Source organism: Engraulis encrasicolus, chromosome 16 (assembly GCF_034702125.1).
Source record: "Engraulis encrasicolus isolate BLACKSEA-1 chromosome 16, IST_EnEncr_1.0, whole genome shotgun sequence".
In the NCBI taxonomy this organism is placed as follows: domain Eukaryota; kingdom Metazoa; phylum Chordata; class Actinopteri; order Clupeiformes; family Engraulidae; genus Engraulis; species Engraulis encrasicolus.
The window spans coordinates 7,150,333-7,177,192 of record NC_085872.1 but is presented as its reverse complement, the minus strand read 5'-3'; the positions used below and the strand labels follow the sequence as shown (position 1 = coordinate 7,177,192).

The 26,860-nt window shown below is 44.4% G+C and overlaps 3 protein-coding genes across 4 annotated transcripts in view; 1 reads left to right on the top strand and 2 right to left on the bottom strand.

Annotated features, from left to right (window-relative positions):
- The window catches only part of chd8 (chromodomain helicase DNA binding protein 8), a 42,783-nt gene extending 32,258 nt beyond the window's left edge, over positions 1-10,525 (top strand). For both annotated transcript variants that reach the window (XM_063218499.1, XM_063218500.1), the window contains 17 exons: positions 104-324; positions 735-937; positions 1,387-1,543; positions 2,161-2,250; positions 2,822-2,925; positions 3,189-3,312; positions 3,419-3,494; positions 3,825-4,096; positions 4,663-4,895; positions 5,408-6,076; positions 6,371-6,483; positions 6,676-6,888; positions 7,533-7,619; positions 7,868-7,993; positions 8,401-8,511; positions 8,727-8,831; positions 9,410-10,525. In XM_063218499.1, coding sequence (XP_063074569.1) covers positions 104-324; positions 735-937; positions 1,387-1,543; positions 2,161-2,250; positions 2,822-2,925; positions 3,189-3,312; positions 3,419-3,494; positions 3,825-4,096; positions 4,663-4,895; positions 5,408-6,076; positions 6,371-6,483; positions 6,676-6,888; positions 7,533-7,619; positions 7,868-7,993; positions 8,401-8,511; positions 8,727-8,831; positions 9,410-9,805 — 3,300 coding nt within the window. In that variant the 3' untranslated portion in view covers positions 9,806-10,525. The remainder of the gene's footprint in view (positions 1-103; positions 325-734; positions 938-1,386; positions 1,544-2,160; positions 2,251-2,821; positions 2,926-3,188; positions 3,313-3,418; positions 3,495-3,824; positions 4,097-4,662; positions 4,896-5,407; positions 6,077-6,370; positions 6,484-6,675; positions 6,889-7,532; positions 7,620-7,867; positions 7,994-8,400; positions 8,512-8,726; positions 8,832-9,409) is intronic.
- Positions 10,526-13,880: 3,355 nt separating this feature from the next.
- On the bottom strand, positions 13,881-25,633 carry LOC134465954 (E3 ubiquitin-protein ligase TRIM15-like). Its single transcript, XM_063219853.1, has 5 exons — positions 25,293-25,633; positions 18,703-18,745; positions 17,623-17,688; positions 16,140-16,215; positions 13,881-14,964 (listed from the first exon to the last, which is right to left on the bottom strand). The coding sequence occupies exons 1-5, from the start codon at positions 25,631-25,633 to the stop codon at positions 14,399-14,401; spliced, it is 1,092 nt and encodes a 363-aa protein (XP_063075923.1). The 3' UTR covers positions 13,881-14,398.
- The window catches only part of LOC134465953 (E3 ubiquitin-protein ligase TRIM7-like), an 8,781-nt gene continuing 5,033 nt past the window's right edge, over positions 23,113-26,860 (bottom strand). Inside the window, exon 7 of the mRNA XM_063219852.1 lies at positions 23,113-23,959. The gene's annotated coding sequence lies outside the window, so the exon portion shown is untranslated. The remainder of the gene's footprint in view (positions 23,960-26,860) is intronic.

Here is a 26,860-nt window from a genome sequence, read left to right as displayed (position 1 = left end):
CGGCGACTCCGGCCCGGGTCATTTGCCGATCCTTCCCCATCTCTCACCACACACTCATTTCCTTTTATTTTGTTTTATTTTATTTTTGAATCAATCTCTCTAGAACACACTGGTGATTGACACGCCGCGTGTGAGAAAGCAGACGCGACAGTTCTCCAGCCCGAAGGGCGAGAGTGGTGCCGACATGTCGGACCTCGACAGCGACGAAGACTACACTCACAATTCCCGGCAGGCGCGATATTCCCGACGCTCCGACCGCCACTCCGGAGGTGGCTACGGCCGAACGGACTGCTTCCGGGTGGAAAAGCACCTGCTGGTGTATGGGTACGTGGAGCTTACCTTCATCAGCCGACTCCAGATAGGACATAGTGTCCGATTGGAGAAAAAGCCATTGTTTTCTTCTGTATGTGTAATGTGTTTTTTTTAATTATTAAATCCTGCTGTCTTACATCTTCAAAATGACCTTTAAACCCATTAATTAATAGTATGAACGTTGCTATTCTTTTTGTACGTTGTATGTGGTGATGTTTTTTGATGTGTGGGTATTGGGTAAAATGTCTTCTGTCATGCTGTATTGTTTGTTTTATTATGCGAACCTGCCTTAGGACAACGGATGAAACTTAGCAACTATGCTAACTCCGGCATATTAATATTGATGTTTTATTAGCTGATGTATTGATTAATGTGCATTGTCCTAATCAAATAAATTAATTAATAAATCTTTCTTTCTCCAGATGGGGGCGCTGGCGAGACATCCTGTCACACGCGCGTTGCAAGCGGCGCCTGGGTGAGCGCGACGTGGAGACCATCTGCAGGGTCATCCTGGTCTTCTGCCTGCTGCATTACCGTGGCGACGAGAATATCAAGAGCTTCATCTGGGAGCTGATCACGCCACCTGAGAACGGCCGCGCACCCGACACCCTCCTCAACCACTCTGGTGAGTATCGCCCAGCTCCTGCATTCAATGGTTGATCAATCAGAATGTATTGATCTAGCACAGTGGTTCTCAACCTGTTTTCAAGAAACGCCCCTCTTGACCTCATCATAAGTCTGCCAATGCCCCACTTGGTATTAAAAAAAATGGACTAATGCCCCCAAAGTGGCAACTAAGCACCGCCCCCTCTCATCTGTATATTTCTCAACACCCGCCTAGGGCTCTCCAACAACCCCTGGGAGGCTTTGATGCAGCACTGAGTAGATGTTGCTTTGCAATGCCTTAGAGACATCAGTCATTGAAATATGCCACTTCAATTACATGATCCAGATGGCAAATGACGCCTCCCAATTCAGTGGGAAATACTGGAATTAACAACATGATTCACAGAAATGCAATGTGTCTGTTGTAGTATGTGACTCTGTGCTCACACACTCTCCCCTCTTCGCCAGGCCTGTCTATCCCTGTTCCTCGGGGGCGGAAGGGCAAGCGGGTGAAGGCCCAGAGCTCTTTCGATGTGCAGAAGGTGGAGTGGATCCGCAAGTACAACCCAGACACACTGCTGCTGGACGACAGCTACCGCAAACACCTCAAGCACCAGTGCAACAAGTACGTCTGTCTGCCTGCTTGACCCTCTGTCCGACTGCACACAATTCTTTGGTTGACTTCTTTTTGTTCCGCTATACTGAACTGCAGGTTCAAAAAGGTGACTTTAGTTCAGGAAAGTGATGTGATGAAAGTTGGGACCACCGTAGATGGGTGAAATTGAAAAGGGTTTTGTTTGGTAGTTGTGCCTGTTCAATCTCTTGCAGTTTGCCAACAGCTTTTCTCTACAACGACTATAGTAGATAGTGTTACTTGTAAGGTGGTATCATGTAATGATATTGAAGTCTGCACATTACGCATCATTTGCATGCATGCGAAATCAATACCTTTTTTTGTTGCTGCAGGTGTTTTTCCATCATTTTGCAGCAACAATACCATTAGCTGTTGCATGTGCTGTACACAGCGATGCAGTGTCTACTACAGCATGCAGTATTGTGCTTAGTTAAGATGGTGTGTGTGTGTGTGTGTGTGTGTGTGTGTGTGTGTGTGTGTGTGTGTGTGTGTGTGTGTGTGTGTGTGTGTGTGTGTGTGTGTGTGTGTGTGTGTGTGTGTGTGTGTGTGTGTGTGTGTGTGTGTGTGTGTGTGTGTGTGTGTGTGTGTGTGTGCATGCGTGCGCTCAGGGTGTTGCTGCGGGTTCGTATGCTGTACTACCTGAGGCAGGAGGTGATTGGGGACAACGCTGACGCCGTGCTGAAGGGAGCTGATGCCAGGTGCAGAACACACAGCACTCACTCAAGCCAAAGTCATTAGCCATCCTATCTCCCTCTCTCTCTCCCTCTCACTCTCACTCTCTCTGACACACAGTCTCTCTCTCTGCCCCCCCCCCACCACACACACACACACACACTTGTGTGTGTGTCTGTCTCACCCTCACATACACACTGTGTATCTCACTTTCTTTTTCTCACTCTCTATCATTCTTTCACACACACACACACACACACACACACACACACACACACACACACACACACACACACACACAGTCTCTGTCTGCACACACATGCCTTCTGTGTGTCTGTGTCACCCTCACATACACACTGTCTCTCTCTCCCTCTCTCTGTATCTCACTCACTCACTCACTCACTCACTCACTCACTCACTCACTCACTCACTCACACACTCACACACACACTCACACACTCACACACACACACACACACACACACACACACACACACACACACACACACACACACACACACACACACACACACACACACATCCATACCCATTGCTCTCCATGGTGTCCTGGGGCCTGACTCCTGTGTCCGTTTTTAGGGACATTGACATCTGGATTCCAGAGATGGAGCAGCAGGAGTACCCATCTGGCTGGTGGGACGCCGATGCCGACCGCGCTCTTCTGATCGGCGTGTTTAAACACGGTGTGTGTATTGTCTGTGTGTATTGTGTGTATGTGTGTGTGTGTATGTGTCTGTCTGATTATCTGTCTGATTATCTGTCTGTCTGTCTATATCTGTGTGTGTGTGTGTGTGTGTGTGTGTAAGGATGGATGTGTGTAATGATGAATGAACAACCAGTACTGCACGCACGTTACACCAACACCCAACTCTACTTGGAGGCTGTGGGTGTTGGCAGTATATAGATTCCGTTGTTGACTCATTTCCCATGCACTTTGTGTCTCAAGGCTATGAGATGTACACGACAATGCGTGCCGACTCCTGCCTGTGCTTCCTGGAGCGCTGTGGTCGCCCTGACGACCAGGATATCAATGCAGAGCAGCACTCCGTCGACCCGGAGCTTGGCGAAGGGTACGTCCCAGTTGCCTGTACCTGTCTGAGTGAAATTTTACTTTTACTTGCTTGACTGGATTTGTACTTATCTTAACTTGACTTAACTTTTTACATTTAATTTCAGAGGGGACTACGACAAATACTCCGAAGACCCCGAGTTCAAACCCCAGGTCAGACACAACAAGGACCTCTATGATGAGGTGAGAGTTGGTGATTTTTTTCTTTTGAACGTTATTTTCATTTATATAGTGCAGTCATACATTGCAAAGCACAAGACAGATCTGCACAAGTACACACAAAGTTATAAGTATGATTGAGGAGTTCTCAGTCCCTTGGTGGTTGGCCTTGCCCATGCAGGACTTTGATGAGTGTTGTGTTAATTCAAGTCCTGAATAGCAAGGGTTTGGTTTTTGGGTCATTTTATGTGCTGAATCAGCAAGTATCGACAGTAGTAACCAGACTCTTGGACTTCCAAGGTGAATAATAACCCCCCAAAAAACCTTAATTTTTCCCTTTTTTTTCCCACACAGGGTGATTCTATGAACCCTGACGAGATCTGTGTGGAGGACCGGTCTGCCCCAGCTGTGTCCGAGGGGCCGTCCTCTGGCCAGACGGGCAACTGCTATTGGCCAACCAGCTCGTCACTCACAGCCCGCCTCAGGCGCTTGATCACAGCCTACCAGCGCAGCTACCGGCGGGAACAGCTGAAGATGGAGGCGGCCGAGAAGGGAGACAGGAGGCGACGGCGGTGCGAACAGGCCTCCAAGCTCAAGGAGATCGCCCGCCAGGAACGACAGCAGAGGTACACGACCATATCTTTTTCTTTACTTTGAGAGTGAAACGGGAAATGAGTCGGAGTGGGATATGGGTAGGGACTGGGAAATCACCTCAGGTGGCAATGGAACTCTGGGCCTTGAAGTAATGGTACTGCGACTTGGCTCTCTGGGCCACGCACCCGCATCTTTTTATGTTAAAAAAAGTTTCACACATGACGCATGATGCTTTGGGCATGTTGATGCCAACTCTTGACTGTTCTGCAGAGGAAGCTACCATTTCAGTTGCATGCAGTGACTTGAGTATATTTACGTGTATAGTGCACAATACTCCAAGAAAGAAAATATTTAAAGAAAGAATACTTAAAATGGCTCAAACGTCTCAAGTGTGCACAACATTATTCTTATCTGCTTATCATTCTTATCTGCCTTGTTATCCAACATGATTACTGTACCAACAAGTGCTTTGGCCATGATCACTTGATCATTTTCAATTGTTTGTTTGGCCTTAAGTAATGCACCAACTTTCTGGTAACAGCAAATTTCTAACGCTGTGTCTTCACGGGTTTAACTCCTTGCGTCCCATCCTCCGCAGGTGGACCCGGCGAGAGGAGTGTGATTTCTACCGGGTGGTGTCGACGTTCGGCGTGGAGCGCGTGAAGAAGGAGCCAGGCGCCCCCGAGGGGGAGGAGCCCGACATGGACTGGAACCGATTCCGCTCCTTCGCCCGCCTCGACAAGAAGACAGACGAGAGTCTGACGCGCTACTTCCGCTGCTTCGTGGCCATGTGCCGTCGCGTCTGTCACCTCCGTCCCGCCCGAGGGGAAGGTGAGCAACGCCCGTTTCCTCTTTAGACGGCATGCTCGTGAAAGAATGCTTCAAGTCAAGTGTACTTTGTCAAAAATCTATGCAACAGGGTTGGCACAGAAGTTCGAAATTGTGTTTGACCAGTCTCCAATGTGAAGTTAAACTAAAACGTGTAAATGTGAGTGAGTGAGTGAGACTAGCATACTAATAAAGAGATGTACAATACACACACACACACACACAGTTTACAAGAAGAATGGCATTATGATGGACAATAAATACATACACACATAGCAGCAGAAGTACAATCAGTGTAGTGTAGATAGTGTATACAAAAGTCCCAAAGAACACACGTGCACATATCTCTTAGACATTTTCCACTGAATGAACCCAAAATGGATATGAGGTTTCATGTTCACCCCTAAGAAGACAGTAAGAAGTAATACACCTTCATTTGTTTTTACTTTAAGCATTTCATAGCATTTTCAGAGTGACTTCATCTGCCTCTATTTTGATTCTCCCAACCGCCACAGACACGTCCGACCTGTCCCAGTCCCTGGCCCCCATCACAGAAGAGCGCGCCTCCCGCACCCTGTACCGCATCAGCCTGCTGCGCCGCCTGCGCGAGCGCGTGCTGACCCACCCCTCGCTCGAGGACCGTCTGCAGCTCGCCATGCCAAGCTCCGAGCTGCCCGTGTGGTGGAGCTCGCCGCGGCACGACCGCGAGCTCATGCTGGGTGCCGCCCGACATGGCGTCAGCCGCACCGAGCATTCCATCTTCCTGGACCCAGAGTTCACCTTCCAGCAGTCCCGCACCGAGTACATGGTCAACCAGCAGGCCGCCGCCGCCGCTGCCACAGCTTCATCCACGCCAGGCATGCCGGTTTCCATGAAGGAGGAAGGAGGGGAGGAAGAGGAGTCGCGTCTGCTGGGGTCCGAGGCCCTGTGCCAGTCCGACTCGCTTGCCGCGCCTCTGGGGCACCCCGAAGGCAAAGGTCGCGGGCAGGCCGGCTGGGGCTGGAAGAAGAGCCGGGGCAGGGGGCCGCGACACAGCAAGGGCGGAGGCAAGAGCCGGGCGGGAGAGGGAGGAGGAGAAGGCGCGTCCGATTCGGACTCGGATACCGACTCGGACTCGTCGACTTCTTCCCGACGGTCAGGCAGCTCGGAGGACAGCGGTGACAGCGATGCAGAGAGAGAGCGAGGTGAGGGCGATAGTGAGACCTGCATTGTTTTCGGATAACATTTCTGATTCTTGTGGATTTCATGCCATTTTACTATTTTATAATTGCTCAGCATATTTTGACCCTATAGCTTTTGCTTTTACTTTTCTTCTTATTTATTATTCTTAGTTATTCTTCTTCTTATTATTGTTGTTTTTTTTTTTTTTTAATTTATTTATATACTTGGCATGTCACATTGTTTTTTTTGATTGTTTTCATCATCACTAAACATTTGGTGCACGGTTTTCATGCGTTTGCTCTCCTCTTCTTTTGCAGCCATGAAGGTGTGCGATGGCGATGAGGAGAACAGCATGCTATCCCTCACTGCATCACAAGATGGCGCTCCTCCCGAGGCAGTCAATGACCCTCTGAGGGTAGACTGGCCCAAGGTAAAACCACAACCTGCAACCACTCATTGTTGGCCAGTAAAGCCAGGCTCAAACTGCACGGCTATCGGCCTGATTCTCGGCTGAAAATTCCCTTACGACATCAGTGCTGTCCTTTCTTCTCTTTCTTCGCTATGTTGGTTTGTGTACTAGTTGCTAACTGTGCGTTTGTGTGGTTTGTCTTCCTCCCTGCAGGACCGCGTGCTCATCAACAGGCTGGACAGCTTGTGTTCGCTGGTGCTATCGGGCGTGTGGCCGTCGGGCCGACGCTACGTCTCCGAGCCCCAGATGAACCCAACAACAGACGAGGGCAGCGAGGAGCTGGGGTACCCCCGAGTGGCCCGCAGGGGCACCGCCACGCCCGGCGCAGAGGGCGACGAGTCCGAATTCACCGTCAAGCTACTTAAGGTGAGTCATTATGTTATATCGATCTGACTTACACACTTCCTTTACACCAGGGCTTGTCCTTGAAATTTTTTGCGTGCTGGCTTCTGTGACTATTGGTTTTCCCGAGTCATTAGCCTTCAGCTATTCTACTAGCCACAAATTTGATTTTTTTTTTCCCTTCCTCATGACTGTACATGTACATGTTAGATGATGAGATGCTAAAGCAAGATGATGAGTGCACAGGTTTCTACATAGAAATGAATCAAACGGGTAGAAACTGATTAACTGAGCTTTTTCTTGAACAATTTATTCACAAGTGCAGAACATGGGCTATTCTGATATGGCTGATTTGGCTACCTGCCAAATTGGCCAGTGACATTAAAATTACAGCACACTTACGCCTGTGCAGAAAATGGACTCGAGTTTTTCAAGTTGCAATACGCACTTGTCCGGGCTCCCGCTTGCAACCAGTCCTTGCAGCGTTCTGATACCCCACTTTGGTGTGAAAGGAATAATCTATTTTGATGTTTTCTAACCCTTTCGGACTGAGCATGGATACATTTGCCTACGCCCCAAGCTTGCAGTGTGAATGAGCCGTTATGGGGCTGCGCCCTCATTGGCTTATTTTCTAACCCTTTTGCCATGTGTTGCTTTGCTGTCTGCAGGAGGAAGGGTTGAAGTTGACCTTTTCAAAACAAGCCCTAATTTCCAATGGAGAAGGAAGTTACCGCAAAAAGCGAAAAGACCATGAGGTAAGGGCTCCACAAATTGGACAACATGTCAGCTGGAGATGCTCTTTTGACTATCACCTTTCTTTTACTTAAGGCTAAAGACCAGGCAGCAGTTTTGCATGTACATTAAATGTATGGTTGCAGGTAGATAATCCAACTGTGATTTTGGAAGGGGTAGTATGCACAGACGTTTGTGTGTGTGTACACATTTTTTTGTGTATGTTTACCAAACGTCCCCTCTGCTCTCCTCCCTCCCTCTGTGTGTGCAGCTACTAGAGACGGAAGGAGCGTCTGTGGATGTGATGAGCGCAGGAGAGAGGGCCCCACGCAGACGGGACCTGCCCAACTGGCTGAAGGAGAACCCAGACTACGAGGTGGAGGGAGACATGCTGGAGGTGGGGGTTTTACCCGGACTTCTGTGGAACGCTCACTATAAGAATGTCCACTCTAGAATGTCCACTCTGGAACGCTCATTATAAGAATGTCCACTCTAGAATGTCCACCGTAGGACCACTCTGGAATGGCGAGCTTGAATTAGGCTACCTGAAATCCTGATCCCTTTGTATATAAAGTGTTTGGAGAAAGAAGAAATTTGATGATTTAAATTTAAGGCATGACTTGTGAAAAATACAGTATTTACATGTTAAGTCAAGGCTGCTTTGTTAGTTTGAGAAGTTAATGCTTCTTGCAGCTGGGGGTCATTGTTGAACTTATTGGTATGGCTTTAGATTTCGTGGCCATCATTTTTACCACCTTTCCAAATACTTGCAGTGTTTTTCATACTGTCGTCATTATTTCCTAGTTGTTGGTGAACAGGACCAAACGAAAGCGGAGGAGGAGGAGGACTGAGAAAGCAGGCGAATTCACTGGCAGTGAGCGGGTGAAAGTAATTAACATGAAGACAGGAAAGAAGGTGAGCGAGAGTTTTCTAAACAGCAGTTATCTGTGTGATGTTTCATACATTTCACTGGGTACAAGTATCTGAAGAATTCCACATGTCTTTTTTTGTTTGTTTGTTTTTTACATTATAGTACAGGGCCACTCTTTTCGTGTCTGAGTGTGTGTTATACAAGTATGACCTGGTACATGTATCTGAGGTTTTGCGTGGTTTCCTTTCTTGTTCTACAGTACACTGGCATTTATGGGCCAGCACTTCAACACCTGAGGGAGCATCTGGAAGAGAACCCAGACCACGCTGTCGCTCCAGAATGGTCTGAAGCCGTTCGCAGCTCTGTAAGTCCTCATTCATTTATTAGTACGCAATGTGTTTATTTAGGGGAAATTGGTTGTTAGTCTGGAAAAAAAACGTTCTACTTGTAGAACAGCTGCACAGAAAAAAGAAGGGATTAGTTGTTTGTGTTTTGCTCTGTATATTGTCCAGCTTTGAAGGTGCATGGTGCACTGTTTTTAGTCGTTTATTCCGAGAATTCATGCTGCCCGTTCACATGTTACCTTTTCCACAAAAATGTACCACCACTATCAAATTCTAAGTATTCATATGATTTGGAAATTTGTACTTTTCATACATGAAAAGGTGGATATTCTCGATGTCCGCCATTTTGAATTTCCAGAAATAGCCATTTTTGGCTGCAAAACTTACTATGCTTTGCTCATACTAGTAAATATTTAGTTAATTATTTTCTGTATATTCATGGAAAGATAGGCAATAGGCAGCACAGTTTCAATGAGCAGCATAGCTGCAAAACCTATTCTGGCCACCATCCTACACAGTGCACCTTTTTAAGGCCTTGTGTTCAGCCATAGCCTGGTTTTCCAGCATGTGTTCTCACCTCCTCCTCCTGTGCCTCCAGGGCTTCCTGCCGGAGAGCCTATTCCACCGGCTGCTCTCGCAGCACTCTGTGATCCCCAAGAAGGGGCAGGCCTACCTCGTGCCCACCCAGCCGGAAGACCCGCTTCTCGGGGAGGAGGACGACGACGGGGAGGAAGAGGAGGAGGAGGAGGAGACCCTGGTCTCGGACGGAGCCTACATGATGGAGGAGGAAGACCTGGAGGACGGGGGCGAGATGACATCCCAGCACTTCCTATCGCAGTCCTTCGATGTAAAGATGGAGGCCGGCGGCCTGGAGATGGACGGCGGCGACAGCATGACGCAAGGCGAATACGAGAGCTCTGACGGGGAAGCCATTTTGGATGACGTCATCTTGGCCTCCAAACACTCAGACAGTTCCTCCGGCTCGGAGTATTGATGATGATGATGATGATGATGATAATGGTGATGATGATGACCAAGCTTATCTCGTTCAAAAGGGTCCCCTGCCTCCCCTTCCCCATACCTGATATCATGACATTCTTTTCTTTACATCATATTCCTTTGCCTTTATGACTTTTATTATTATTTTAGTATTTTTATTATTATTGTTATTGTTACTTTAAACATGCTGAACTGAATTATGAATGATTTTTCCCCCCCCTCGACTTTGTCTCTCCTCCCCCTTTTACTCCATACTGTCTGGCATTATTCATGTTCTCACTTTATACACCTGTCCAAGCTCTTCTTGAAAACCGTAGTTAGTGTGATAGCTCCCACAGTACTCGAGAGAGAGACACACACACACACTCACACCTCCTCACCCCTGTAGCCCACCACTTCAAACCCATTCCCTGCCCTCTGTGGGGCTGTTGAGCCCTCATGCTGCTTGGGAGCCCCAGCCAGTGCCACCCCGGTGTCTGGTGGACCCAGCCTAGAGGAGGGAGTTAAGTCATTGGATGTATTATATTGGGAGGGGAGGGGGGAGCGGGTCTAGTTACTGAAGCAGATGTTAGAAAGGCAAGTGTATTTTACAGTGTAGAATCGTGTGGTTGCCTGCAACAATGCAGTTATGATGATGACTTTATTTCATGATTCATGAACTGACTTCAGTTGTCTGTGATATCGATATGAATTACAAGCTACAGTGGAAAACGTTGTCTTCTCTTTTATTGTGTGAGCATTTTTTGGCCGAGGGACCTTTCAGATGTGTTTGGGTTTTCTTGGAGACACTGACAAGGCATTTCTTTCATTAAATGTAACCTGGTTAACTAAAGACGTGATATTGTACACGTAAAGCTGTAGCAATTCCTGGGCTTTTGATACACTTATGTTTGTACATTTTTGTGGGGGGGAGCTGATGTTACATTGGCTCCCTCAACAGGGACCTGTTTTTCCTTTACTCCGGGCCCTCGCTGATCAGATAAAACACTTGTTTCTTCTGTTTCTGTACATATGCCCATGACTGAGTGCCAGTGCCACCGTTTGTTTCAAAACAGGATTGTGTCTTGGCTTATTTCAGTGCTCTACGTTTTCACTCATTAAACAGCATAAACTATTTGCGGCATACCAGGTCGTAAATTAACATCAACAGGGCTTGAACTTCAACACTATCACAGCAAAGTTTTCTCGGTTTTCCCCATTACAAACCCGGGGCAAATTTTAATTGGGAGGAGTGTATTTTGATTTTAAACTTTTATTATTTACGCGTTTGTCATATCAAAAGAAAACCCATTTCAAACTACCGAATGCCAAAGAAAAGAGTATCATAGTCGAAAGGCAATGGAGAATATTTGGTTGAAAAAAAGAAGAAACTGCGTGACCATGACCCTATTAAATGTTACACTACATGAAGAGTTCAGATGCAAAAAACCCTAACTCCATTTCTGAAGACTTGCACTTCTATATTTTTAGAGAACCCCGTTGTTGGTTTGGTTTACATTTATGTACTTGATAATACATATAAATAGTTATATTACATAAATAAAATGGAAAAATATGCAATTTTGATAGCTTTGTATTAAATAAAAATGAATTAAGATTATTTTCTGAAAAGGCACTTAGGGGGTTTTGCATCTGAACTCTTCATATCGTCATAGAATTATCATTGCCTACAATCACTACAATCCCACACATGTGACCGTGGAATGTTGTGGAACATTGTGCAAGTGGCCAGAAAAGGTCCATATTTACGCACGGGTGAGGGTAAAACATAAATAGGCTACGGTATGCACCACAGATTGGGATTAACCAGACAAACTTTCAATGCATTGATGTTGTGATTTTACATTCATGTGCTTATTTTCAGTGCGTTGATTGCGCAGCAAAAAAGAATCCCAAACACAAGGGCAGAAATGATGTTAAACCAGTTTCTTCATTTGAAATGTAGGCCTAGGTGTGTCGTCTGTCATAATTATTCAAGTACTCCGATTACTATCAATTACGGCCATACGGCCAGCACACAACAGAGTGTAGTTGGACTGTTCAAAGTTATTATAGCCTCTGTGAAACGTGAAGTCCAAGCAAAAGCATCAGACACACCGCTCCCCGCAATAGCTTTCCAAATCCTACCTCATTCTATCCCAATTTTAATGTCTAAAAAAAACATGACCCTGTTAAAATATATAGGCCTCTGTATATATATTGTAATTCAATAGGTCTACAGCTCATCCACTGATTGATCCATGTAGCCTACTCCATCATCTGACGCAAAAAAAAAATATGGCGAAATTACCGGCAACATTGTCACTGCCAGCTCTCTGAGCTCTGCGCTGCGTCTGCGTTTGCAGACGTTAGCAACAAAGGAAAGGGGTCACGTCTTTCAAGCTCCAAATTAAGTTTTCAACTAGGCCTAGTTGGTGAACAAACATGGGATGAATTAATGGATCCATGCAAGTCATCTGTTAACAGGCAAATTAAATTGTATGTAATGACTAGAAAATCATATTGACAACGCTTGCGGTTATGGAATGACCAGCCTGATCTCCAACAATTCTGTTGCAATGACAGTGGCGTCAGTGAACTCGGCGCCGCCCTCAACGAGCCACAACTTATCCGTGAAACATGCAAATAAACTAGGCTACAACAAGAATTGTATAAATAGTTGGACTATTATTAAGTTATTAGCCTCTGTGAAATGCGGATCTGAGGGATGTAGTACACTTGACAACCATGTTTTCTCTGGATTTGAGATTTTAAAATGTATGAAAGGCATGCTGTCTATCATATTTCTTTTGTAAATGTTAAACATTTGTCAAATAGCAACCTGTGAGCTTCAATAAGCATTTGCAAATCTCAATCACTTTGCCAATAGGCCTACCACAATCACAGGTGAACTAAACAGGCCACAGCTAACCAGAGGAACATGGTACTGTAGACCTAGGCCTAATTATAATGGAGACAGATATAATTTGGTTACAACTTCACGGTTCAATTTTCTGAACAGGTCTACATCTACATGGATGACACCACATCATGACACATATAGCCTAATTGTGTCTAAAAAGGAACTGAACTTCCTTGGCGGAGGTCTGCGCTCTCTGAGTGCATTTCTAGTTAAAAAAAATAATACACTATTTGCTGTTTCACCATAAAAAATGTGCCCTGTCCCACTTTACCAAAGTGGGACAGTGGGAAATGTGCCCATTATTAAAATATTGTATTCAAAAAATTAATGAATTTTTAACAAGATGATTCTTAATGAAGTCACATTTCATATGAAAACAGTTGCTGAGGCCTAACATCAATATTTAAAGTGCTAGGCCCTTAACATTATTGACCTCAGATTGCTATGTCATTTTCAAAATCATAGTTTTTTTTTTGGTTCAGCCTTTGAATGACATGTTATCACACCCCCCAGGAAGACATCACAACCGCACTTAATATTATATTTTAAACATTACATGCTAGAGAAAATGTATCCAAAAGATTTAATTGGCTACAGTAAAGCAACGTGAAGATATTGATGATAAATGTTAACTGTCCCACTTTACCAGTTGTCCCACTTTACCAATGTTCACCCTATTACAATTAATTATTATCTGCAAATAATATGCCACTGTCTAGTGCAAGGATTCTTAACCATAGGGCTTCGGGTCACCACATCCTGAAAGGTTGCAGAACACTTTCAGTTTCGCACCTAGCAGTTAGGGCCGTGGATCTGCGTAGCCTACATTATCAACTGGACACTGGAGACAGCATGTGCCTTTTTTGCCCCAGTGCAGTTCTGCTGAGTACTCAACACACCAAGATAAAAACAAAGAAAATGTTATGAATAGGCACACAGTCACTCATGATTTCATTGGCATTTTTTGTATTTACAATTTATTTACAACACATAAATAAAAATACAACTGCAAAGTAAGGCAAACTTGGTATTGCACACAAACAGTATGTTTGCATACTCAGCAAAAAGTCTTTAAAGAAAAAAAAACCTATAAAAATGAAGTATGGCATCAGAACCATAATATTGTGTTGCTGCTATTGGAGGCCTTGACCTTATCACATGTATCGTGACCAGTGTTGGGAGTAACGTAGCCTTATGAAAGTAATGTATTACTGTAATGCATTAGGCCTACTTTTTGCTGTAACACAGTAATGGTGTTCACTGTGGTGGGTCAGAAATACGCTAATGCTGAACCTTGTAGTTTTAGTCAGAATACTACCAAAACACCTCTTGGACAGGAGCTGAAAAAGTCGTTACTCATGAGCTTGATTTACATTGTAAATCGCTAGATCCATATTTAGGCCTACAGTTATTTTGGCGAAAGCAACTAAAGTAATGCAAAAGTAGTGTAAAAGTGTAACATTTTAAATGTAGTAATATTGTTATGCAAGGGATTACTTTGAAAAGACAGCAACATGTAATCAGTAATGTACTACAGTTTTGAGTAACTTGCCCAACACTGATCGTGACGGCTATCATATTTTGCTGTATCATTTAGGTCTACAGTAAAATTGTGTGGAAGAAAACTTGGTTTGAGGAGAGGCTCATACGCATAGATAAGCATCTACTCTACAGTCCAGCCCTACACTACACAATAGTGACAGTGCTTTGGGGATCCACACTGTACAGGCCAATACCTAGACAGACAGGCTGACTGAGGGTAGCCTTGAAGGCATAAAGATTCTGCAGCTTCTGTCCTCTCTTAGCAAAAGTGATGACACCCAAATCAAAATCAACAGCAATGACTATTCTCTGTATCATATCACTCTCTATGGTTCTTTTGATCTTTGTCCGGATGTTGTCATGCAAGGCAACCAGGCGTCCCGTTGACTTTTCGTGTCGGATGCTCCAGGATTCCCTGTTGGTCCCAAGTCTCACGCCGTGGCTTCCCTTCCTGCTGATGTTCTTGTAGGCCACTCCTATGTCCCAGTGTCCCTGAACCTCCACCAGCCAGCTGTGCCTGCCGCTGGACGGACACTCTGCACTCAGGGCCTGGGGGACGTCGTCAAAGCGCGCAGGATGTGACGGGTAGCGCTGGTCCATCGACATGCGGATGGCGAAGGTGCGGTCGCTGGTGACTTTCAGGACCGGACTCACTGTGCTGATATTCAGAGTACCTCCAGAAGGGCCAGATCTGAGGTTTAAGGAACCAACTGCAACAATAGTAACAATAATAATAATGAGAAGAAGAGGAACAACAACAACAACAAGCACTCAGAGAGCGCAGACCTCCGCCGAGGAAGCTGCTTGATAGAACATTTGACTATTATTTTACTACCTAGAGCCCTATTCCGACGGAACTAGTTTAATGGGAGGACCTGGGGTAAAGTAACAATAACCGGGAAATGTAGTCCCGTCCGAACGCGTCAGTAAAGATAGCAGAGTATGTCGGGTAAACTTCACCGCAAGTTTTACCTCCTGTAAAATGGTCCGGATGAATTACCCTCGGTAATAACTAATCCCATCCGAATGCGATGCTATGTAAAGATGTCTGGTTAAGTGCACAAAACGCACAATATAGGCTATCCAATCTCTCCAGATTTGCAAACATTACAGCCTTGCAGTAGGCCTAAACTTTTATTTTATTTTTAGGGGGTTGTTCCAAGCTGTGATCGCTGTCAAAATCAGACAGCATGTTCAAACGCGCTCTCCAAATGATTGGATTTTGATGGGTTAGTAAACCAACAGGCAATTATCAGAATTGTTCCACGGGACCAAAAGCCTCCATGGATACGCAATAACGTGCTCAAAAATCAACAATAGGCCTATATTGTGGATTTGGCACGCGCGTGGTGACAAGGGCAGTCACAGGTGCGTGATGAGTAACCCCTCCTACTTTCTGTCCGTTTACTGAGATATTTCAATCCAGTCAGAATCGTCCATTTCTTTTACCGACGTCCTGAGATAAAAATCACATTACCCCATGTCCATACATAGTCCCGTCAGAATAGTGCTTAAGTCTTTCTGCCTTCCCATAATTCAATTTCTGGTCATTAGGGGCATCTAGATGTATAGGCCAGCAATGGTGAAGAATCTTTAAAAAGGTCCTGGTTCCGGTTTGTGCTCTGGATCACCACCAGAATTTAATCACTTATTCCTTGGGTCATTACTAACAACTCTACAAAGTTTCAGCCAAATCCGTTTGCAAGTTTTTGAGTTGACAGACAGACAAAAAGACAAACAGACAGACAAAACCAACGCAACCCAAAACAATAAAAATAACATTACCTCCTTGGCGGAGGTAACAACAACAACTGGACATGGGGGTTGGAAAGGAATCTTCAGCTTAGACATCTAAACTAAATGCAAACTAAATTGTTTGACTTACCAAAGTTGTACATGGCTATTATTGCCAGGACAATTAAAATGGCATGGAATGTAGAATTGTCTTTAGGAGAGTCCACCTGGGTAAACATAAAAGATGTGGATAAATACATTAGACTTGAAGCTCTATATTTTAAGGTACAGGAACTGTCTCAAGGCTGTAACCACTGTGTCTCTAGATACAGTCCTACCAGAAACCACCTCAACAGCTCACCACCATCAGAAGCAGTCATCGGTCTCTAGTGAGGTGTGATCTTAATGACTCTCTACATCAGGGGTGCCAAACATTAGGCCTGGGGTCCTGGATGAATTAGATGAATTAACCCTGCCCCAGACTTGTAGTAAGGGGGAAAAAACTAAGAATGTCAAAACGAGATACATCTCTGGCCCATTACAAAGGTGCTGCAAGTGTCTGAGATTTCAGGTTTTCAATACTTGGGAAAGAATTTGCCTTTTTTTGTGTGCCCATCTTTGCATTTACAGTTCATGCCCCTGATATGCCTGCTGACATCCACCTCCAGATGATTGACTAGCAATGTGAGTCCGATATGAAGCAGAAAGAAATTTGCAACATTTCACAATTGAGTGACTGGTCCAGCCCACCTGACAAAACTGGCTGTATGTGGCCCCTGGACTGAAATTAATTTGACACCCCTGCTCTACATCTTGACCCAATTTTGTCAGGTGGAGAAGGGGTTGGTCGAGAGAAGCAGGCTAAAATTACTAGTGATCCCTCAAACATCACAAGAAGACACTGACAATAGAAGTGTAATTTAGTATCTTGCGAAAATGCAATTTGGAGGTCATTTTCTCATTTGCTATCGGGAGCTTGAAAGGGGAGAAGTCCCCCAAAAGTTGTGCCTAGGCTGATAGCAGGGAGGTGGGGAGTTAGCAAAGCGTGAGGCCACAAGCACAAATAGAGGACAGAGATTTTATATATTATTATACTGTATATATATTGCCTTTATTTTTGACAGGACAGTGGAAGAGAGACAGGGAAGGATCGCCAAATGACTTGTGTCGGAATTGAACCCGGGCCGCTGGTGTAGTAACCCAGTGCCCTACCGTTTTGATAATGGAAGGGACCAGTTATCCCCCACCCATCCCACCCACATCTTCCTTGTATCAACATGGGACACCATGGTCCAAAGACAAACTCTCGTAGTTATCATTGGCCTCGTAGGCGGTCACAGTAAATTTGTCCTCTCTGTCTTTGCAGGGAAATACACATTTTCACGATACATTCATTTCTTAACCACAAAGTGTATCAACAAAAACACAGCATATACACGAACATATTATTTGCAACCTGACACAGTAGCCTCTTACTGCAGATGGGCCCGTCGAGGGGCCTATTCACTCTTAGCTGAAAACACTCAACTACATAATAACACCATTGCTATAATAATGCAAGGAGTCTTAGGTAACCAATTAAGACATGGTCCTTACCAATTTGGTAACAAAGTTATAACAGATAATGGACAAACCTGGTTGTTCCACTTGTCGTCCACTGGGTGGTGTCCAGCACGTTGGCGAACAACAACCTCGCTCTCCTATTTGTGAAGGAATGTCAAAAAGGCATTGCCATCATCCCTCAAATCAGTCCAGCAAATGAGTTTCACCTCAATACTGAAAGGAACAGCCCACCTCACTTCAAGAAATTGCTAAGTCCCAGTAAAATATGATAATGCATAGGAGGATTTTTCGTCAATGTGTTCGCATTGCCTAGTATAGCCAAATTGAGCGTAGCAATGCAAGTCTATGGGAGCAAACAAAACATCATCAAATGTACTTATAAACTAGTACTGAAAAATGAATGCAAAATTCACCAGAATGCAAAAAAGCTATTTAATCCCATCCTGTGATCACTTGTTGCTAATGCTTCCATTTACTTCCAGTGACTATTCTAAGCTATGCTAATAAATCTGATACCAAATAAATCTAAGTACTGAAAACACTGAAAAGAAAATGATATGCACATTCATGAATAATGGTTGGAAATTCTGCAAATGTGAAAATCAAAAAAGGTTGGACTGTACCTTTAATGCTTTAGAATTATTTTTTAAAGCGGTTGAAGGTTTTGAATATTAAAAGGTTTTAATAGTATTTAATATGAATGTTTTAATATTAAAAGTGAATGGTTTATAATACAGTATGGCAAAAATAGTAGAGTGGCAGTAGTCAGTTGTTGTGACGGACTTTGGTCACAATGAGTGGGCAATAAATCTCACTGAGGCTCAGTTATGGGAATCTGAGTTATGATACTGAGTTATGGGAAGTGCGTTATCAATCATTTTAATGGCTATAAAAACAGGCTTGAATGAATAGTCTTGTGTTGTTGGAATTTATTTGTTAATGTGAAAATCTACGTACAGATGTATTTTTAAACATTAAAAATTTACATTACTGCAAGCCATTTTGAGATACAGTACAAATTCATTGACAGCTGACTGCTACTGCATGGCGATCAATGTAGCCCTAATCAAACTTATTGCACAGTATTAGCAATAGGCTTGTTAGAATTGATAATTCATTGGTTGACTTGAGAGGATATTAAGAGGACAAACCTTTTCCATGGTGGTGCCTTTGGTTTCACGGGCTATACCTGTCCTGTAGGTGAAAATATTGGAGAAAATTTTACCAGTTATACAACAAGTTTTGTTTGTTTAATCCATGAGGAAACTTTTTTCATTCAAGGGGCCATTTCAAATTCATCCGAGGGCCGTACTATGAACACAAACCAGGATTTCCCCTCGGCCCTGCACTTTGGGCCTATATTGAAGGCAACCACCTTTAAAACAGATCCCACCTTCTCTATATCCTATAAATATAACTTGATTGTATTGCAAATGTATATGTATATTCTAAGATTCCTCTACGAAATATGTCACATTTCATGTGAAGCTGCGTAACATTAAAACTATACCAGGGGCCGGATAAAACGGCCACAAGGGCCACAAACGGCCCTCGAGACATAGGTTCCCCTCCCCTGCTTTAATCTGTATATGGTATGCATGTTGAAGCATCTTGATTTCAGGCGCTGAAGTAACCACACATATTTGCAGTGGTATGTTAACTTGTCATCCCTGTCATCATCTCTTATCTGATCCAACTCAGAGCTCACTCAAGCAATGCTCTTAAGTCACAAGAGCAATCTTCTCTCCCATTAAACATGCCCATCCTCAATAGACCTAGCAAACACAAACCAGCTTGACCTAAAAGGCTATAGGGGTAGCAGTAATAGCCTTTATTTGTCAAAGTACAGGTATGGGTGGTTGTTTTGCAGTGGTTGTACGTAATACACCTCTTTCTCTCACACACACATTTGCACATGCATAAAAGCATTTAAAAACACATACATTGGGGGGGGGGGGGTTAAAAGACAATTAAGCAAAATAATTGCAATACATTGCAATACATGTTGCAATGCATACCTTAAATCTGAAAATGCCCGTCTTCAGTAGGAAGCTACTGCAGGTCCTCCGTGGCAGAGCGCAGAAGTCCTGCTGTCAGGTGTGTTTACCTGAATGGCATGAATTAGGAAGCAGGTATCTGCTCATTTATAGGTATGCACCTAAGCGAAGGTGGAGCCACAGGTGAGACGACATCTGACATCAAGGCAGTAACCATGGAGAGTGCATCCCATGTTATCTGTTTCACTTGTAAACAGAAAGCTGATGGCAAATTCCCCCTTGAGATTCTTCTATGGACTTCCAGCAGCACCTTGACCTGTCAAATGCCAAAACTGTCAAAACATTGATGTCTACTAACTAGGAAAAGCATAGGCTTGATCTAAGTCAAAAACAACAAATCCAAAGTCACAAATTTTGAAAATTCAAACTTTTTCAAAAAGATGCTCACAAATACCTTTAATAACTTATGAATATGTGTTCTAAGATGTCCATTTATGACTCATCACTGCGTATTGTATGACTCACTGAACTTACTATCGCCAGAAGCCACCTGGGCAAAGGAAGAGGAGTCTTAGCTAACCAATTAAGACATGGTCCTTACCAATTTGGTAACAAAGTTATAACAGATAATGGACAAACCTGGTTGTTCCACTTGTCGTCCACTGGGTGGTGTCTAGCACGTTGGCGAACAACCACCTGGCTCTCCTATTTGTGAAGGAATGTCAAAAAGGCATTGCCATCATCCCTCAAATCAGTCCAGCATTACATAGAAAATGAGTTTCATCTCAATACTAAAAGGAACAGTTCACCTCACTTCAAGAAATTGCTAAGTCCCAGTAAAATATGATAATACATAGGAGGATTTTTCGTCTATGTGTTTGCATTGCCTAGTATAGCCAAATTGAGCGTAGCAATGCAAGTCTATGGTAGCAAACAAAACATAATCAAATGTACTTATAAACTAGTACTGTAAAATGAATACAAAATTCACCAAAATGCAACATTTTTACAATATGGCACAAATAGCAGAGTGGCAGTAGTGAGTTGGTGTGACGGACTTCGGTCACAATGAGTGGGCAATAAATCTCACTGAGACTCAGTTATGGGAATCTGAGTTATGATACTGAGTTATGGGAAGCGAAGGTGGAGCCACAGGTGAGACGACAGGTGACATCAAGGCAGTAACCATGGAGAGTGCATCCCATGTTATCTGTTTCACTTGTAAACAGAAAGCTGATGGCAAATTCCCCCTTGAGATTCTTCTATGGACTTCCAGCAGCACCTTGACCTGTCAAATGCCAAAACGGTCAAAACATTGATAACTAGGAAAAGCATAGGCTTGGTCTAAGTCAAAAACAACAAATCCAAAGTCACAAATTTTGAAAATGCAAACTTTTTCAAAAAGATGCTCACATATACCTTTAATAACTTGTGAATATGTGTTCTAAGATGTCCATTTATGACTCATCACTACGTATTGTATGACTCACTGAACTTACTATCGCCAGAAGCCAGAAGGTTAGCACCTGGGCAAAGGAAGAGGCATGGCGATATCAAGGTAGTGACCATGGAGAGTGTATCCCATGTTACCTGTATTAGTAGAAAGCGGATGACAAATTTCCATTTGAGATTCTTCTGGGGACTTCCAGCAGTACCCTGACCTGTCACCTACTGTCATAAGTCAAAACATTGCTGTCTACTAACTGGCAAAAGCATAGGCCTAACCTAAGTCAAAAACAGCAAATCCAAAGTCACAAATTTTGAAAATGCAAACAAAAAAAATCTCACAAATACACTGTGGTTCACTGTAGTGGAAAATTGCATCATTTTCAGTGAACACCAAAGCACCACTCTTGACAAACAGTGATGGAATTTTGACAATGTGCCCTGTAGTGGCCCAGAAAATAAGTTTAGCCTATGTCAACCTGCCCCTGTGCCAAACCATCCCAGGTCCCCTGAAATTGGCAGATGGATAATACTAGCCTTGTTTTACATTCCCACATGGCCTAATGTAACTTGTGATCTGGAATTTTGCCAAATTGATTGAAACTCCAACTCCCATTGTCATTGTGACACAGCACTCCACAGCACACAAGTGATTACTGCACACTGCACACAACGAAATTGCATTTATGCCTCACCCATGCAAGGGGGCAGCCCTCAGTGGCGCCCCATGGGGAGCAGTGCGGTGGGACGGTACCATGCTCAGGGTACCTCAGTCATGGAGGAGGATGGGGGAGAGCACTGGTTGATTACTCCCCCCACCAACCTGGCGGGTCGGGAGTCGAACCGGCAACCTCTGGGATGCAAGTCTGACGCCCTAACCGCTCACCCATAACTATTGAGAGTGAAGTGAGTACAGTATAAATGCTTAGTAAAACTCAATTTAGGCCTTCTTGTGTACCCTACACTACAAAGTGAAAGCCACAAACTGCTGTAAAACAACCCTATACTGGAATTATGGGTAAGCGGTTAGGGCGTCAGACTTGTAGCTCAAAGGTTGCCGGTTCGACTCCCGACCCGCCAGGTTGGTGGGGGGAGTAATCAACCAGCGCTCTCCCTCATCCTCATCCATGACTGAGGTATCCTGAGCATGGTACCGTCCCGCTGCACTGATCCCCAGGAGCGCCATTGAGGGCTGCCCCCTTGCACGGGTGAGGCATAAATGCAATTTTGTAGTGTGCAGTGTTCACTTGTGTGCTGTGGAGTGCTGTATCACAATGACAGTGGGAGTTGGAGTTTCCCAATGGGCCTTCTTTTCTTTCGCTTTCATTATCATGCACTCCCCCTCAGTACAGCATAGCATCCCTACCATTCTCACCTTTTTGTTTTGCATCAGGAATGCGTTGTCCACCCACCATAGGCCTGGGGCCCTTCATACTACAGTAACTGGACACAGCTAATAGTCCAGTTTCACATGACATTTTATAATACAGTAGTCACATTCAAAACAGTGGTTGTTTGGTTGTTTGGCTTCCAGTTCATTTGCAAACTTAACAACCTGAACCGAGAAAGGGACCGGCACATTGGTGGCTAACTACAGTCAGTCACGTGCCTAGCATGGGCTGTGGTGCCGGGGGGCAACCGCCATTCCGACATACCACCATTCCGACAATATTTTGATTGTCATTCCGAGCCATTCCGAGTCATTTGAACATTGTTGCAAGTACTTAAAGGCGCGTGAACAATGTTCTAACTCAATTGACATTTGCAAAAATGTTGCTATATGAGCGGAAGTGGATAGAGTTACAGTGATTACAGGATTAGTGTATAATTTAGTGTCTAATTTTGTCACGGTCCAAATGCCCTTACAGGTAGGGTCTGAAAACAGTTCCTGCAAGCTGGAAAAATGGTTCCTGCAATAAAAAGTCACTGGTGGTATGTCTGAATGGCGGTATGTAACCGTGGTGCCATGGTTCACCGTCAATTGTTTCTTAACAATGTGTGCACTCTTGGCACACACACACACACACACACACACACACACACACACAGAGGCATTTGTTTTATTAAAAAAAGTTTATTAATACATAATGTACATTTTATTTTTAAATAATATTAACCAAACCACTATACCTTCACTCAAATTACATTATAGCTTGGTATTGCATATATATTCATATTCATTCTAAGCAAACAATCAGGTACTTTCAACAGGTGATTTCCATCCTACAGGTATCTCTGAATCATCACTGCAGAACAGGCAGCTTGACTAGACAGCATGCACACACTAGGATAACCACCAGAGGTCAGCCCGACTCCCACCCTCAATGGAAACAGATTTCTCTTAGCTTTCGCCAGACTTCCAGCCAACCAGCCAACCCTTCTGTGAAACAAAGTGTTTTAGAGGACGCTTTCTCCTCTCTGCTATTTCAGAGATTAACAATATAGCCTCTAGACATAGGCACATTTTATTTGATCATGATTTTTTAACCATATTTTATTGTCTTACATATTTACCTTATTTTATAGTATATTTCTCAATCTCCCTGCTGATATATTATTCTTTTTTTATCCTTGTGACATGTCATTTAATAGGATGCACTATTTTTGGTGTCTAATCTTCAGTATAAAATGCTTAAATGTTTTGTATGAGTGGAGATCACTTGACTGCATATTAAATTTGATGGATGCAAATAAAAGTTTGGGGAAAAAATCGCGGCAGGGGCTCAGTCTATTTTAGATTTCATCATACCAGAGGTGGTTATAAACAGAGTAACCTTGCATACAATTGTATAAAACATACAAGAGTAATAAAACGTACAATTGTTTCATTTTTCAGCCGCACAACATGCTAGGGCACCCGCTCACATACTTGGTATGGGCTTGCATACCCACGGGGCCCCCCATCAGGGTCTAAAACTGGGTCCTCATGTCCCAATCCTCCCCCATATATACTCCCACCAGTTTCCTGTCTGTAGCAGGTGACACTTTCTGCTACCTCGCTGTGCCCTTCCCAGCTACCTCCAGTAACAAGGAGGTGGGGCGACTACAGGGCAATTAACCAATGGGCACAAGATGCATCTTTTAAAAACCCTGAGCCAACAGCATGGTAGTTCCTGCTGCTTTGGTGTGTGTGCCAGACTGGCCACTTTGGGTATGTTGTGTTTTTGTCCTTTCAGTATGTTCATTTATTTCTTTATTTTGTTGTCTTGTGTATTGACTGTTTGTATTTATCTGTACTGTAGCCACACACATGGGCCTCAGGCTAAGGCCTAGCTTTGATGTAGCCATCTTGGGCCTGCTTACAGGTATGTTCCATGCTCATCTAAATCTTGTCAAGTGCAGTGGTAAAATGCTAACTTGAACATGTGGAAGCAGATGGTTGATGTAATCATGTGTAAGCTTAGCTGTGCAGTTTTCATCATGTGATTGTTTTTGTGTTTTAGGTAGCATGGCCTTTAACCCTGTGCCGCTCCCAGTGTAGGTCGTGCTGCTGTCTTGTCTTGTCTTGATTTTGTGTTTCTTTTGATTTAGTCTTAATGTACTGTTTGTCTGTTTTTGTTTCATTTTAGTTGTGTACTCCCCAAGGTAGTTCATTTAATCTGGCAGGCCAGGAGCATTAGTTTTAAAGGGTGGCTGGTCAGTCATACTAGTGTGGTGCATCTTGCACTTGGTTGCTGTGTCACTCAGAATGTTTGCTGTGGACTACTAAGTCATGGGTTGCTGTGGTTATAATACACATTCCAGTAGTATGCCCCCTTAAGCACTGTGAGCTCCTGCCTTGCTCTTGCCCTAAATAAAAATAACTACTTTTTGTGTTGGAATTCACGTCTCCTCTTGTCTTATCGAACCTGTGTTGCCTTGTGTTACCATTACTGGTTTAAGTCAAAGTGTCCTATATTTCTGGGGGTGAAACTCCCCCAGTGGCGTAGTCGTGCAACTACAAAATAGGTTATTATTTTGGGTAATTTTCAAACCTTAAAAGTCCACTCTGCTACATTTGACGTAGACGGCAGGAGACAGGTAGACGTGAATTCCAGGTATTGTTTTATTTGTAATTTTTGAGTTGTTTGCTTTACAAGACAAGACAGCAGCCGACCAGAAGATGGAAATCTGGGAAAACTTCCTGGCCAACTATCCCCACACCTACCTCCTCCATTAGTCATGTCAGCTGACATGTGGTGCCCCTCCTTGACTGGCCTTGTGGTTGGCGCCCCACAGGTTGATCGGGAGCCGCTCCTAATTTGAACTGCTTGTGTGGGTTGTGTCAGGAATGGACTTAATGTACTGGCTTGGCCTACTGACCAATTGCCATGGGAAAGGCTCGGATAGCGGCGGGTCCACCGCCGGGTCTCCAGTTCGGATATCGGCGGTCCACCGCCGGGTCTCCAGGTCGGATAGCGGCAGGTCCACCGCCNGGTCTCCAGTTCGGATAGCGGCGGGTCCACCGCCGGGTCTCCAGTTCGGATAGCGGCGGGTCCACCGCCGGGTCTCCAGTTCGGATAGCGGCGGGTCCACTGCCGGGTCTCCAGTTCGGATAGCGGCGGGTCCACCGCCGGGTCTCCAGTTCGGATAGCGGCGGGTCCACCGCCGGGTCTCCAGTTCGGATAGCGGTCTCCAGTTCGGATAGCGGCGAGTCCATCGCCGTCTCCAAGTGTTATGTTTTTATTGTGTTGTAGATCACTGGGTCCCCTCTGCATCAGGGGCTGGGCCCACTGGCTTTGTCATTTCTCCCATTAAGGGACACTGACTCCTTCGAGTCAGTTTTAATTCATGGTTGTAAAATTCCATGGTGAACACCCTGGTAGCCTTGAGTTTGTCGTCGGGGCGACGACAAGCAATGGGGGGGTGGATTGTAGCAGGTGACACTTTCTGCTACCTCGCTGTGCCCTTCCCAGCTACCTCCAGTAACAAGGAGGTGGGGCGGCTACAGGGCAATTAACCAATGGGCACAAGATGCATCTTTTAAAAACCCTGAGCCAACAGCATGGTAGTTCCTGCTGCTTTGGTGTGTGTGCCAGACTGGCCACTTTGGGTATGTTGTGTTTTTGTCCTTTCAGTATGTTCATTTATTTCTTTTTTGTTGTCTTGTGTATTGACTGTTTGTATTTATCTGTACTGTAGCCACACACATGGGCCTCAGGCTAAGGCCTAGCTTTGATGTAGCCATCTTGGGCCTGCTTACAGGTATGTTCCATGCTCATCTAAATCTTGTCAAGTGCAGTGGTAAAATGCTAACTTGAACATGTGGAAGCAGATGGTTGATGTAATCATGTGTAAGCTTAGCTGTGCAGTTTTCATCATGTGATTGTTTTTGTGTTTTAGGTAGCATGGCCTTTAACCCTGTGCCGCTCCCAGTGTAGGTCGTGCTGCTGTCTTGTCTTGTCTTGATTTTGTGTTTCTTTTGATTTAGTCTTAATGTACTGTTTGTCTGTTTTTGTTTCATTTTAGTTGTGTACTCCCCAAGGTAGTTCATTTAATCTGGCAGGCCAGGAGCATTAGTTTTAAAGGGTGGCTGGTCAGTCATACTAGTGTGGTGCATCTTGCACTTGGTTGCTGTGTCACTCAGAATGTTTGCTGTGGACTACTAAGTCATGGGTTGCTGTGGTTATAATACACATTCCAGTAGTATGCCCCCTTAAGCACTGTGAGCTCCTGCCTTGCTCTTGCCCTAAATAAAAATAACTACTTTTTGTGTTGGAATTCACGTCTCCTCTTGTCTTATCGAACCTGTGTTGCCTTGTGTTACCATTACTGGTTTAAGTCAAAGTGTCCTATATTTCTGGGGGTGAAACTCCCCCAGTGGCGTAGTCGTGCAACTACAGTACAAAATGGGTTATTATTTTGGGTAATTTTCAAACCTTAAACG